Source organism: Trichomycterus rosablanca, chromosome 22 (genome assembly GCF_030014385.1).
Source record: "Trichomycterus rosablanca isolate fTriRos1 chromosome 22, fTriRos1.hap1, whole genome shotgun sequence".
Classification (NCBI taxonomy): domain Eukaryota; kingdom Metazoa; phylum Chordata; class Actinopteri; order Siluriformes; family Trichomycteridae; genus Trichomycterus; species Trichomycterus rosablanca.
In genome coordinates this window covers 15,394,569-15,410,156 of record NC_086009.1, presented here as the reverse complement: position 1 = coordinate 15,410,156, position 15,588 = coordinate 15,394,569, and the positions used below count along the sequence as shown (strand labels likewise).

Genomic DNA, 15,588 nt, shown 5'->3' with positions numbered 1-15,588 from the left:
TGTTGCTCGGTACACTTCATTGATCAGTCGAGTCTAGTCTTTTATCAGTGCATGTCTTCTGCTCACGAATGCCGTTAGCATGTTTGGTACTTTTTTGCTCTGATCGCTATTCTAATCTATTCTAACAACACTGCTGCACCTGTTACACTGCAGTGATTGGATGGGGTACCTGCCAGATAAAATCTGGTCACTGGGGGGTCTTATGGAGGTCTTTTGATTGCTAACTGTGCAACAGAGATGATCAACACATGGGCTTCCAGTCGCAAAATTTCGGATGAAAAATGCTGAAGTATTTCTTTATAATCGTGTTGCTAGCCTCTTTTGTAGGTTTTATTTTGCATGTTTAAGACATAAGTAGTAGATGTGGTAAAGCTAATGTAAATATTTTAAAGAAACACAGCAGTTTCTGTCCTGTGTGTTTGACTTGAGAAGGATGACACTGTTTTGTCCGTGTCGTGTGCGAGTTGGACGTATTGGTGGGTTTGAGGGTTGGGAAAAACCTCATTAGCATGACTGATGCATCATTTCTGACCTCATTTTGCGTATCCTGTGTGCGCTGACCCCCTTCCTGTCCTCCCCCTAGGGTTCAAAACTATTTAGTAATTTACTTTTGCAGAAACGTCCACCTCGGGTCCTAGCTAAACCTCCCCAAATCTACTCCCTAGCTTTGTTTTTTATTTTATTTTAGCCAAGCGCATGAGATAACAGAATGTTGCCAGCTTGTGGAGCTGTTGTAATTGTTGGAACTCTCTTGCCTACCCCTCAAAGTCCCTCCTATCCCCACCTCCTTCGACTCTTCTGGCTGTCTTGTCTTTTCTCCGTTTCTTTTTGTGAGTGTGTCCGACCTGGCAAGCTTCCTTCTCTCTTTGTTCCACAGTTCCGATGGCAAATTGATTTCGACAGTGTGAGCACAGACAGGCTATCAGACACAGACACAACTCCGGGATAGCACAGGGGTTGCACCCCAGTTTTCCCCCCCACATCCTAGCTTCCCTTTCCTCCCTATAAACGATCCTAAGCCGTGCCTCCACGCACCCCTCCTTCAGTGGAAGAAGGCCGCTCTCATCCCTCCTTTCTGTCCTCTCTTCCTTCCCTCTGCGTCGCGCCGGGGGGGCGTAGTGCCGGTGGCGTGTGGTGGGTCGGGGGGGACCCTGACCGAGAGAGCCAGAGGGCGCTCCATCTGCTCGCCTCGCACCTTTCCAGACACTGAGCTGCTCTTCGCTGCGCCCGCTGCCTCCGTGGACTTCTCCGAACGGACTCCTCTATCATGCATGTGCACAAGTTCTGCAATTGTTGTGTTTTTATGATGATGATGATGATGATTATAATGATGAATACTTTTTAAAAGCACATCGTCATGTCAAAGTGCCAGAAGCAGTGTCGCTATTTTGAAGTAGCTCTCCTTCCATGACGTTCAGAGTCTTCTTTTATTCACGCATTGGACTGGCGCTAAACCCAAGCTCCTGCTCGCCCAGGTTGCCATGTACTATCTTCGTGGTTCAGTTGTGAGGCGTATTTTCTGTGTTTTAAAACGCGTTTTTGTACTTCTGTCGTGTCTTATGCAAAGCACCGTGCAGTCCAGAGGGTGTGTCGCTTCACTTTTTTCTAAACTAAAAACCATGGGTAAATGTAATCTGTAAACAAACTATAAACATTGACATCAAATCAAGGACGGGATTCAAAACCATGGCCAGCCATATGAAGTTGGTACCCTCGTTACTGCAAAAACTAGTGCCTCTAGTTCTGTTGTAAGCGTAACCACGAAGTTGGAAGCACACAAAGCTTTTAGGTTGTGTTTATACTTGTCAGCTTTGATTTAATCTAAATGAACCCTGGTGCGATTACTCTGTTAGCGAGGAACTCTGGTGCGTACCAAATAAGCGAACCGAAAGCGCTTGAGCAGGGGGGTCTTGGTCCGTTTCTAAATGGTTTCTGGTGTGATTCGTTTTAGGTATAAGCACAATACGGACCACTGGCTCATAAAATACATCATATGTCCTTCTTACATTACTTTTATTTTTTGGTAAATTTGTGAGTGTGAACTCTGAGCTAGGGATGATGTCTTGTGATGTCATAAAAATCACCTTGTGATGTTTTAAAGAGCATCTTGTGATCTCATAATGACCATATTGTGATGTCATAAAGAGCACCTTGTGATGTCATAAAGAGCATCTTGTGATCTCATAATGACCATCTTGTGATGTCATAAAAATCCCCTTGTGATGTCATAAAGAGCACTTTGTGATGTTTTAAAGAGCATCTTGTAATGTCATAAAGAGCATCTTGTGATCTCATAATGACCATATTGTGATGTCATAAAACGCACTTTTTGGTGTCCTACAGAGCATCTTGTGATGTCATAAAAGGCATTGTGCAATGTCATAAAGAGCATCTTGTGATGTCATAAAGAGCATCCTGTAATGTCACAGTTCTTGAAAGCATCTTGTGATGTTATAAAGAGCATCTTGTGATGCCACAAAAAGCATTGTGTGATGTCATAAAAATCACCTTGTGATGTCATAAAGAGCATCGTGTGATGTCATAAAGAGCATCTAGTGATGTCACAAAATGCTTAAATTTCTCTGTCTTCAAGTAGCCCCTTATCCCCTAATAAGAAAATTGGAATTTGTTCTCTAGAGGAAAGTCCATGACACATCTTTATAATCTTTGGTTCTCTTAGTCATGGAGGTTTTGAGATATAAGTTGAGAAACACTGTATTTAGTTCAAGCAAAATGCTAAATAGAAGAATGAAAGAGGGTCACATGGTTTTCCTGTTCTACATTAAGTGGCGTGATACGGAACCTGATTTGTTGTCAGTCTCCATGGGAGATCACGTCAAGGGTGATTGGTGGTAGAATGGATCAAACTAAAGACTATGCAGACTGCATGTGCTTTTCAGCCACACCTGTTGCTAACGGGACTAAAATCAATCAATGAATCCATCAAAGATAAATAACCCATTTCATTTTTGCATTTCTACCGTCGTAGGTGTGAAAATTGTAAAAAGACACGTTTCTGAACATGCTTAACATTCCCAACCTGTAATACACCGATCAGCCATAACATTAAAACCACCTCCTTGTTTCTACACTCACTGTCCATTTTATCAGCTCCACTTACCATAGGAGCACTTTGTAGTTCTACAATTACTGACTGTAGTCCATTTGTTTCTCTGCATGCTTTTTTTAACCCTTCTTTTTCATGCTGTTCTTCAATGGTCAGGACCCCCACAGGACCACTACAGAGTAGGTATTATTTGGGTGGTGGATCATTCTCAGCACTGCTTTGACACTGACATGGTGGTGGTGTGTTAGTGTGTGTTGTACTGGTATGAGTGAATAAGACACAGCAACGCTGTCACTGCTGGACTGAGAATAGTCCACCAACCAAAAATATCCAGCCAACAGCGCCCCCTGGGCAGCGTCCTGTGACCACTGATGAAGGTCTAGAAGATGACCAACTCAAACAGCAGCAATAGATGAGCGATCGTCTCTGACTTTACATCTACAAGGTGGACCGACTAGGTAGGAGTGTCTAATAGAGTGGACAGTGAGTGGACACGGTATTTAAAAACTCCAGCAGTGCTGCTGTGTCTGATCCACTCATACCAGCACAACACTCACTGCAGTGCTGACAATGATCCACCACCTAAATAATACCTGCTCTGTAGTGGTCCTGTGGGGGTCCTGACCATTGAAGAACAGGGTGAAAACAGGCTAAAAAAGTATGTAGGAAAACAGGTGGACTACAGTCAGTAATTGTAGAACTACAAAGTGCTTCTATATGGTAAGTGGAGCTGATTAAATGGACAGTGAGTGTAGAAACAAGGAGGTGGTTTTAATGATATAGAGTTCTGAAACGCTCAGCTGACAGATCCTCTGGGGCGGTGGTTTGGTTTTCCTGCTGTGCTGTTGTACCTTTATTTGTCTCCTATTTTCGAATGTTATGTTTTTTTCTTTCTTCCAATGGAATACCAGTGCACAGACGTCAGTGTAAGGAAATGCATGCTATGGAGAAACTTCATAAACATGTTGACCTTGAATGTATTGTGACTTTTTACATGAAATATATACACGCATAAATATATACATATATATATATATATATTAATAAAAACCTGTTTGAAATTTATATCATGGCTGTTCATTTGAACTGGTGAATCTGTGGAGTGCGCTGTGAAGAAAAACAACTGGTCATCCAGTGTGCAGTGACCACACACTTGAATGTGTATCGTCTGTGTATGTGTGTGTATGACAGAGTTGAGTGATGTGGAAATGTGTTTGAAGGGGCATGCCTCAGTCGGCTGTCCAGATGTGTACGATAGCCTAAGCCAGTAGTGTTTCCTTTTATATGTCTGTATATACACACCAGTGACCACATGTATGATGATAAGGGTGCAAAACGATGCCGGGTGGGGGATATTATATGAAATATAATGTAGTATGAACATATTATTCAAGTATGTTGCTGTATTGCTGTACACAGTGGGGATAAATGGGGATTATTAAAAAGAATAATTCATACATATGGTCACTTACTTATAATAACTGCTAAGAATTGTGTCATAGAGTCCCAAAATTAGACTATTTTTAATAAATGCAATGGCCAGACTTCATTCCACATGATATTTTATACCCATTTAAGCTTAGGGTTGAAATGTCCTTCACCCATTAAAACCAGTACCAAACTCAAGTACACCATGCTACACAAAACTAACAGTGTGAATGCCACGTAGCCATGCATAATCCTAGTCTGACCTGAGCTCCGGTACAAACCCATGGACTCTCTTTACCTTCCAGTTTGGGTCCTGAATTGTCCCGGTTCTGAGTGTGCAGGACCTGCGTAAGTCCCACTGCCTCCATCGCTGCTCAGCCAATCGATCCATGTCCTGCCTTCCTCTCATCGCTGTCATTGGTTGTCTGGGGATTAATAAGGGGTGTGGGGGCTTCACATGCTCTGTATTTTTTTTTTTTTTTTCCCTTCCTCATTCTGTCACCGGCCTCTCTGGTTGGTTCTCTTTCCTTTTGTGGTCGTGGTGTTATTCGGACCAGCCAATCAGACAGGTCATTGGTTGCCAGAAGGTGGTGCTTTCATGGAGGCAATGTGTTCGCGCTGGAGGTAACGCAAAATCAAACTCTCAATGCATGCTAACAATGCTAACAAACAGTAAACACCAGCACATAGTCGAGTGTCTTGTTCCATTTGCATGCTCGCTCCGACATCCACCGTGTAAATCTTCTGAAGTACTTCTGTTTATATGTCAAATGAGTCAATGTATGCCTTCAGTAGAGATTAGATTCTGATCATTGTCAAGTTACGGTCAGTTTGGTTTGTTTAAAGTTGTTAAATCAAGTCCACATTGCTCACGCTGACTCATATTGTGTCGATGCCCTCTTATTCCAGTGACCGCTCTCTGGACGCCTACCTTAGATCGACCCTGATGGATGACCACGCTGCTCAGCTTTTCTACTAGAGCAGCCCGTGCGCTGTCTTCTCTCTACTGCCCTCTTCTGTTAAGCATCCGGCTCTACGTGCTCTCGCACCAAACACAGATCAAGACTGGCGAGCAAAGGGGGCATGGATGCTCCGGGCTCTAAGGCTTAAACGTGCATTATGTATTCCTAAATATTGCTTCATAGTAAGAAACGAAGCGGCGCTCGCAGATGCTTAAACCATACGTTCCATCCGTCGCAATATGTTTTGTAGATCGATGCTCGGAACGATTTATTGATTAACTATTTTGTGTTGGTTTTAGGGTTGTTTTTTTAACACGCTGGCTAAAAGAAAAATCAAGACGTGATCACACTGACTGCACCTGTTATCAGTTTAATGTTCGGTAACCTAGTAACAGCAACATAGAATTTTCCATTCATTTCAGCCTGTTTAAAAGCAAATACGAACAGTCCATAGCATAACAACAAAGCACAATAATTCTATGGAAACATTTAAAGTGCTGTGCAAAAGTATTTGCCCCCTGATTTCTTTATAAGGACGGACTGGTAAGGAGGGACTGGTTGAACAGCCAAGCCATTGGCAAGGTCCCAAGCCTGGATAAAAATAAGCAGGCTCCAGGAAGAAGAAAAGCTGTGCCAAATCAGATATGACCGGTGTCGATGTCTATGTACAGGAGCAGCCGAATAAAGAAGAAAAAACCCTTTATTTAGTCATACAGGACAGAACAGGTGTATATGCATTGCATGAAATATTAATGCATATATTAATAAGGGTGCAGTGCGACATTCAGACGCAGCATATCATTGAAAATCATGCAGTCAGTGTGGTCAGGTCACTATTCTTGTCATATGTAATAAAAAAATGCAATGATTTATTATTTTCTATCCTTTATTATACTCTGTTACAGAAGCCATCAGTGTTTTTCTATTTCTAATTTGTTGCTAAGATAAAAGCTTTGGTTATATATTAATATAAGACAAGTCTAAATTATACAGCAAGGACGCAGACGTGAGACTGTAATTCGCATCACTCGATCTGTTACTATGGCGCTCTTGTACCTTGCCTCACCTTGTAAAACCAGTGCTGGTGAGACAGCGAACGGTTCACGATCAAATCCTCGCTGCTGGCTTTTCTCTGGTGTCTGTATTAAACTGGCAGTTCGACTGCCTGACAAAGCTTGTATAGTATATTTTTCACAGACAGCGAGCACCACCAGGGGTTTGTGCCTTCTACCGCTATAGGTGTTAATGTTTAATGATAAAGCAGGAGGAACTGGGGGACTTCGGGACCTTTTCTATTATTGTTTGCTTTTGAATTTCTTTTTTATTATACAAGTACCAGGATGAATTTGTTGTTCTTGTTGCTGATTCATTGCTTTGAATTAAATAATCAAATCGAATTGTAGTTGGTTGGCTTTTCTGAATGGGATTTTTAAGTTCACTAGTGTAAATAGAGCTTTACGTGTTACTGTAGAGTCATTTCAATACGTCTGGATCATGGGAGCTATCCTACACTTGGACTGTTGTAGATTTAAGATCATGTTCGTGTCAGACACTAGAGCTGCTGCATAGGTGGAATAATGGAAACGTTACTTTTTTTTTTTCCAGCTGTCCTCTTTCTGTCCAGGAATTGACAAATTGAAGCTTAAAGTGCTCATTTTGAATACAATATTTTTTGTACATGATATAGTTTAGACATGGGTGTTATATAGAGTTGTAGAATTCACTTCTGCTTCTAGGTGAAATCATATAAAGTATATTAGTGTGTGTGTGTGTGTGTGTGTGTGTGTGTACTTGTAGTAATGCACCCTTGCCAAAATTAAGACAGTTCAGATATACAATAGTACGCTCTCAGACGTCTGTTTGGAGTTTACTGGGAGAGATTTATGATTTGAATGAAAGAGTGAAATGGTTAAACGTCTTTGACGTTGGCCTTTGACGTTCTGTCCATTCTTATTTATGTCACTGCATTTTACAAAGACATATCCATGTTATTTGTGAAATAAAATGGATAAAATAAAGTGTACATTGTGGTTTATTACTGCACTAATAACAAATACTTGTAGCGATCTATAACTGTCATGTAAATACATTTTCAACAGCTGCTCAGTTTTTACAGGTAGATGTATGGTGATGCTCGCCTGTCTAGTACAAGACAAGTAACGTTAATGCAAGTCTAGGTAATATTAATTCTGAATGTAATATTTAATGATTTGCTGATACACACCAACATGTTAATAAGGGGAACACTGGCACCCCAGTACCAACATCCATTTGATCTGTACGGGACAGTTGTTGCCTAATCGAAAGGTCGCTGGTTCAAGCCCCACCACTGGCAGGTTGCCACCATTGGGCTCTTGAGCAAGGCCCTTAACCCTCACTTGCTTAGGCAATATACTGTCACAGTAGTGTAAGTCACTTTGGATAAAAGCATCTGCTAAACACACATTTTAAACCTTATTGCTTTTATAATTTCAACCACTGTCGCCTCACAGCAAGAAGGTCCTGGGTTCGATCCCCAGGTGGTCCGGTCCGGGTCCTTTCTCTGTGGAGTTTGCACGTTCTCCCCGAGTCCGCGTGGGTTTCCTCCGGGTGCTCCGGTTTCCTCCCACAGTCCAAAGACATGCAAGTGAGGTGAATTGGATACACTAAATTGTCCATGACTGTGTTCGATATAACCTTGTGAACTGATGAACCTTGTGTAATGAGTAACTACTGTTCCAGTCATGCATGTAACCAAAGTGTAAAACATATAGATTCTTTGGTGTTATTACTCCACTGTGAATGTTCCTTTTTTTGGGTGGGAAATGACCCCATCCAATAACCACTATATCTTAATAAAAACACAATAGCTGTTCGTCCTGCGATTCCACCCACCACCAGTAGAGGGCTGCACAACACAACAAGTACTGTAGTACAACGTAGTTTTAGTAGGCCTACAAACCACACGAGGCGAATCACTCATCTGCTCTCCCAGAGTCGATTCTCTAATGACTCTCCGACCAATTCCGTTTTTCCTTTATTCTAATTTAGGTTCCTTGAGAAGCTTTGGGCTTGTGATCTTGTGTCTGGGTGTTGGTGGACCGAGTATCTAACATACTGACCCCGGTCACGTCATAGTTTCTCATAGTTTAGGATTTTGTTTCATTTGACTCACGAACCGATTCAGCTCGTTGTGAACATACACAACTCCATCTGTTGATGCATGCTCAATAATCCAGCTACACAAATCCACAAAGTTGAAACAGTTCATCTGGACACAAGTTTGTTGTAGAGATACGGTTCAGAGATGGTCGTTCCCTCTTCACATAGATGGCCTCTTTGACTCGGGGAGTCAAAGAGGCCGTCTATGTGAAGAGGGAACGACCATCTCTGAATCGGGGAGGGGGCCTGAGAGTACATCTCTCACCATCTTACAACGCCGTAATAGGAGCTTTACCCCAATCACATGTGAAAGGCACACATGACCATTGTAATTAATGGTCATTGTGATTTGCATATGGACCTGATCACCGGTTCCATTGTTATGCAATGAGCGGTGATCGGTCTTTATGCAAATCGGCTGCATATAAGGTTGGGGTATCCACCACCAGCTCAGACTGAAGAAGTCACTCGGATTGAGTGGCGAAACGTATCTCTACAACAAACTTGTGTCCAGATGAACTGATTCAACTTCAAACATTTACTTTCCACATAATCTGCAACAGAATAATAATGTCCAACACAATTAACTATGAATTTGGTTTATTTTCCAGAATACTACAGATGGCATGGATTGGGTGATATGGAACAGGCGTCATGTGACTACAAGTGCAGGGGGGAAAAAAGCCAGACTAGCACATCATAACAGGATGATTTATGGGCTCTTGATCAACAGATATCAATTTGGCACATCAAAAGAGCATCAGCTGTTCTCTGTAAAGCACTGATATGGTTTTCCATTGTAAAAATAGTACAACTTCACAAATAAAGAGTCAAAAATAAACAGAGGTACAGATGCGTATTGGGGAACATTGGCACAGCAGTGGATTTGGACTGGGAACCAGTGGTGCGATGATGTATCAAGACCATACATACATTTCTACACAGCATGTCTCAGTATGTCAGAACATTGACTTAGAAACATGATTTAACATGGACCACGTGTGAAAACAAGATGTCGAGTTGTGTAACACAGCAATTTATCGAACTGGTAAATATTACTTGCTACCGTAATATGCTTTGTTTAAATCTACCTTGAAGTGAAGATTTGAGAAAGCTGCCTTTGACTGTGACAGGACGGAGTCGACGTGTCTTGGTGTGGCTATCAAGACCAATTCACTAGAATTGTATTTAAAAGTGGGGCTAAATCTACTGAACGAAACTGGTTAGCTGTGGAGACAAGGCTGGTGTGAAGCATATTAGCCATGTAGGGTTGCCAGTGTGGGATCTTTCCCTAGTAATCCCCCAAAAATAGCTTATTTTCACAATAATGTAGTAAATGTGCTGATAAGATGTGTCCTTTAGACATGTCCAATTCCCTCTGACACCTGTCAAGCCGACTGACTCGGCACCAGCAGACTTCAACCAAGGAACATGCTATACTCCCACGTATTCCTCTGCCAGTGCCTCGACCACACAGTAGGGGGTGTTATAACCTCCCTCAGACACAACCACAAACAATGGGATTTGAACCCTGGTCTTAGACTGCTGCATCATCCAAGCACCCAAAAAGTCTTTAAACAATAAGCTACATTGTTGTTGCTGTTTTCTTTTTTTTGGAGTCCAAAAGAGCATAGCTTGCCCTGTTTTAAAGGTATAAAGTATATCACTCCAGCCTTACATTTTTCTTTGTCTGTGTAGGCGCTTGGCCGGCTGATAGCACCTGCGGTAGGCTAGCGTAACAGACAGCTGTGGCAACCTCAATCAAAAAGATTGAGCTCGCGCACAGTTAGCGTCCACCTGTGGGTTTATTGATATGTTCAGACATGCTTTATCCAGTGCATTTTTCAGTCAGTTGAATGCTGGTTTGAAGCGTCTCTTAGGACACGTGCTAGCTTTTACCACCCAGGTGCTAGCTGTCATAAAAACTGGTGGAAATTGGGTTTAAATGCACATAATTGCAAAGGCGTTTCCCAATGGGGTCAAATAAACCCTAATAATGACAATATTATAGGCTATGTATGCTGACCATGAGGTTGTTGGACATCCAGTTTTATTCCATTCAGTGAAAAGAGACCAAGTTGGTGGCACCGCTGAGATCCAACATCTGGAGCGCTGTCCCAATCTAGTCGTTTCCAATTACCCAGATGTATCTCCTGTACCGCTGCAGACCCCTACCATGACCGAGTAAGCCTGTGCTTAACGCACACCCCTTTTGACACAAGCAGCAGCCAATCGCTTCTTTTCACTTGCATGAGTTGTGTTCACACAGGGATCAGTATAGCATAAGGAGAGCCAGGCACTGATCTCCATTATTCACCGTCTCTGTGCAGGTGTCATCGACCAGCCAGCAGAGGCCGCAATTGTAGCAGCAATGAGAAATGAGAGCTTGTCTTCCCTCAGAAATCATGTCTGTGTAGGTGCACGGCTGACCAATAGTACAGCTGAGATCTCAGCAGTGGTGTGATAGTGTTTTGCCCCAGTGGGACAGAATTCTAAACCCACAGTAGTTGACAAAAGGTGAATGTTATTTGGTTTGGGCAATAATACTAGCATCCTAGTGTATACCTTTTAATACTCAAGAGCTTAGAATCGACCTCTGACCAATAGAACAGAGGTCTGACCAATGTGTGATAAGCTGAAGTACTTTAAGCCAATGAGGGATGCAGTCGCTATGGTAATTAAATGATTTGTTCCTATATATGAGTGTCGTAATAAGTTATTTTAAAATATTTTCTAATGCATTCATTAAATTTCCATTTTATTTCTGTTACATGTGGTCCTTAACAGACCATGTCACTACTATACGATGGCTCAGGACACCAGGTAAGTCTTGAGTTTTATTACAGCCTAAGAATGAGGCGCCCTCAAACAGTCGGATGGGGCTTGTGGAAGTGTCCTCATGCCTGGTCTTCATCTGTATGAAGAAGATAAGAATAAAGACAGATCAAGTCAAAATCCAGCCAACTCAACAGTGGACTGATATTGAATGGTACTGACCTCCCATGGTTTCTATGTCCGTGTCAGACACCTGTGTGATTGAGAAGCGGGAAACACTGAAACGTGAAAACTGGAGTGCTGGCTTTTCATCCGGGGACTTGACTGGAGAGTTTTGGGGTGTACCAATTTTGTCGAAAGTAGAATCATTTCCCCACTCGAAGACTTCACCTGGAGTAAAAACATAGCTTATTTTTATTCATTATTATTAGGAAAGGTACTTGACAGGTAAATGCTTTTTGGCTGCACCACTCAGAAGCCTGCACAACCACATTGGCTCCATATTGTACAGCCGAGGAATAGCAATTGAATAGAACACAGAATAAATACATACTTTTTTCACAGTCGGATTCATTCCCATTCGAAGTGTTATCAGAGGCACAGATGTTCTCCTGCTGTTGAGCGTCCTCGCCATCTGCAGGCGGCTCGTTTGGTTCTATCCCTTGATCGTCTGCCAGTTCACCTGTAGGACTGTCCTAGAATAAGACAAATAAGAATAAGAAATGACTGGATGTTTTGGCTGACTACCTCGATTGTACTTGATTGTTTGTACAAATATATATAGGTTCCACCAATTTAAAACATTCCACCATAAGCAGGTGAATTGGTAACAGGGTAAGGGCATCGTTACGGTATAACAGAAGGACCCACCAAAGTAAGGATGAGTCATGGATCCCTACTTTCCCCTACCATTCCTTAGCGAATGTTGAAAATAGGTTTAGTTCTTCACCAATGAAACTGACCTGGTCAAAAAGGAAAACGGTGACATCGTCGAAGAAGGAGACTGCTTTCTTCTTCTGGTCCAGCTCGTCACAGAAGGACTGCGTGAGCAGGGAAGGCATTTTGAGGAGACTCCGAAGATGCCTGGCACTACTTCGCTCGCTCACCACAACAGGCACAGTGGTGAACTCCTCTTCACTCTCCTCACTCTGTTCTTGCACGTTGTAGCTGCGCAGCTCCTCATCAGACTCATCACTGTCATCAGTGTCTTCCTGGTCTGCTTCCTCAAGTTTTCCCAAGGGTGCCGGAAGGTCCAAGTCCTCTGGTAAGGCAGGCAGAATGTTGTCCAGAGAACTATCTCGTTTAACACCCAAAGGTGAGCCTTTCACTACCTCTTCTTCCAATTCTCCGTTCTTCTCTTCATCCTTCCCATCCATCAAGCACTCTGGATGATCATCTTCGTCAAGCTCCTCACTGAACTCTATGACAGTGGAAGTTGAACCCAAGAGGTCTGCAGAAAAAAAGCCCACGGAGACGCTGTTAGCCGGGTCCTCCATGGTGTCAGCTCTCTGTGTCGTGGTTGATTCTTCGGAGGCTGTGCTGAAGCTACATTCAGATGCTGGCTCCTCTCCAGACTGTTCCGATTCCAGCACAAGGCCGTCCTCTTGAGTGGACTCTTTGGTCAAACAACCCCCCATCTCTGGAGGAAACGGGGCCAAAACAGTGATTATCGGAGCTGATAAAGGCATTGAAGATGGATCCATGTTCCTCCTCTCAAGACACTGGTTGCCCCTTAAAACAGCACTTTCTGCATTTTCCATCACCCTTGCAAAATGAAATCTATTTTCTCTCTGACTCACCGGAGGGCCGTTATTTCCCCCTGCTTTTCTGGCTGTGTCATCATTCGCAGGTTTGCTATCAAAGAAATCATTTTCTAATCGGTTGTCAAAAAAGCTTCTCTCCCCTTCACATGGGCTCTTGTCGTTCTCTACATCATAGTCTGAAAAATAGGCTGAGTCTCTGTACTGGTCTCTCCCACCAGAATTACTACTGCTACTTGGGGTCAAGACTACATCATCAACACTTTCTTCAAGGTCCATCTGAAGGACCATTTCACACTCTGACTCCACACTGGTGCTGAGAACTGGCTTCCCTTCCAGGTCCCTCATGACAAACTCAGGAGACTCGTTGTTTTCTGTGTCATAGCCGCTGTCTAGCGATTTTGGCTGGATAGATGTGTGGTAAGCATCTGGACTAAGGGCTTCACAAGGGCTGCTACCTGTAGCGATGTCGTCAGGGTCTCGACTTGGAATCTCTGTACGAAAGGGTATGCGAGCAAGATCAATGTCAGCGACTTCTGCATAGTCAACCGGAGAGGCTTCAAATACTTCGGAGGTAATGTCCATGATGTCATCATCGCTGCAGTCATCGATGTTCACTAGGCTGATGCTGGAGCAGCTAGGCTCCACCCAGCTGTCCATTGTCTGGCTGCACTCTGAGACACTCTTTGAAAGAGCTTGGAGGTCTGGAATCTTCTCGCCATAGCCTGCTTTGGGACCATCAGATCGCACTTTGATGTCTTGTGCAGGGGTTGTGCTTCTGTCTGCTAACCGTACCTGACTTTTGAGATGTGGTTCGACCCCAGTTTCACCTTCAGAACTGAGATGTATGTATGATATACGCTCTAAATCTGTGTACGGTAAGCAAGTGAGATTGCTGCCGGTCATGGGCCTTTGCCATTCAACCTGTGTGAAAGGTGCAGTGTGGTGCATGTCAAATTTAGTGTCCCTGCTTGTTTGTCTGGCATCAAAGTTTAAAGTGTTGTTGTTTGTGGAGTGGTTTGACATCCAGTTAACTGCTTCACTATTAGTAAAAAGATGGTCATCATCCTCTGGATCTGCAGAACCCATAACAAGACAATCACCAGCTTCAACATTAAAACATATATCGTGAGGCCTGGAAACGTTCTTTTGAATGTTGCTCAGTAAGTCATAGTCGACCTTAGTAGACATACTATTTTCAGCAATCCTCTGGTTGGCCTCAACGTAGGGGTCACATTGTCCCAGACTGGGGCTGCTTAGTGAGATTGATATGGCATGTGAGCTCTCTTGTATACCGGTATGGCAGGGGCTTTCAGACCCATGACGGAATTCCTGCAGATCTCCCAAGGGGGACAATCTATTACCAACTATGGGGGAGAAATTTGGACTTACTCGTTCTACAGAATCTATAAGGCTTAGATCTCTCTGATGTGGCTTCAGGGTGAGGGCAATAGATGGGCTGCAATCTGAATCACTGATGCTGCCTTTACAGTCTTTCGATCCTGACCTGCTGTTTGTAGGACTTCTGAAGTCACGCATGGGCAAGCTCAAGTTGCTGGCCTCATGTCCTGGACTGACCTCCTCCAGACTGATATTGCAATCTACAGGTTCCTCAATACGAATATAGTACTCGCTGCTGACCGACGGACTGTGCGCACTCAGGACTGGGACTACTCCGGGGTAATCTAACTTGTAGCAGGATGGAGAAACACCCAGGGTCAAAGTTTCACTCTTGCAGCTTCCGGCGCTACTGCTAATGGGATAGTACATGTCCTGGTATGGCGAGTTCCTGCTTCCTAAATTTCCACAAGGAGACACGGAGCAGTAGGGTTGTTCGCTTCTGGCCTGTTCCCACTTGTACTCGAAGTTGAGCCCGTGCCTGGTCTCAGTGACCGTCAGTATTTCGTCTCCGTTTTCAGACTGAAAACTGTCTGCCATCGAGAAGTGCTCCAGCAGAGGGAAGGAGGAATTGCAAGACGGTGCCTCTCCGACTGGGGTTCTGTTAGAACTGCTCGTGTCGAGGCTGGGTTTGAGGGAGTTCCAGCGGGTTTCGAATTCCTCCTCTTTCTCGCTGGTGTCTTTAGCGCACAGATAGTTCAGCAGCAGGCACACTTCCTCCACGACAGGCCTCTGCTCTGGCTGCAGCCAACAGAACTGCATCACTTCATACCTGTTCATGCACAAAGAAAAAGGCTGAATTGGAACAGCTGTGGGGTTTAAAATAAGGCAAACATTAAAACAATGTGATAACAGTTTATAGCACAAAGATACACTATATAGCCAAAAGTATGTGGACACCACTCCTGATTATTAGGTTCATGAGTTTTTCAACCAATTACATAAAATAAACAAAGTGCTAATAGCTTTGTGGCAACAGTTTAGGGAAGGCCTTGTTGATTGATTATGCCCCCTTGCACAAAAGGTCCATAAAGACATCATCAAGGCATTGACAAGG

At 43.4% G+C, this 15,588-nt stretch overlaps 2 protein-coding genes across 4 annotated transcripts in view; one reads left to right on the top strand and one right to left on the bottom strand.

The window, feature by feature from the left end:
- baiap2a (BAR/IMD domain containing adaptor protein 2a) overlaps nt 1-7,475 on the top strand; it is an 83,498-nt gene extending 76,023 nt beyond the window's left edge. For 2 of the 3 annotated variants that reach the window (XM_063018491.1, XM_063018489.1), the window contains exon 14: nt 5,405-7,475. In XM_063018491.1, coding sequence (XP_062874561.1) covers nt 5,405-5,474 — 70 coding nt within the window. In that variant the 3' untranslated portion in view covers nt 5,475-7,475. Of the gene's footprint in view, nt 1-1,119; nt 1,581-5,404 lie in introns of those variants that run through there. The other variant, XM_063018490.1, reaches the window with a different exon arrangement.
- Nucleotides 7,476-9,181: 1,706 nt separating this feature from the next.
- aatka (apoptosis-associated tyrosine kinase a) overlaps nt 9,182-15,588 on the bottom strand; it is a 43,235-nt gene continuing 36,828 nt past the window's right edge. The window contains exons 11-14 of the mRNA XM_063018533.1: nt 12,336-15,303; nt 11,927-12,068; nt 11,596-11,763; nt 9,182-11,512 (exon numbers count right to left, since the gene is read on the bottom strand). Of these exons, the coding sequence (XP_062874603.1) occupies nt 11,496-11,512; nt 11,596-11,763; nt 11,927-12,068; nt 12,336-15,303 (3,295 nt within the window). The 3' untranslated portion in view covers nt 9,182-11,495. The remainder of the gene's footprint in view (nt 11,513-11,595; nt 11,764-11,926; nt 12,069-12,335; nt 15,304-15,588) is intronic.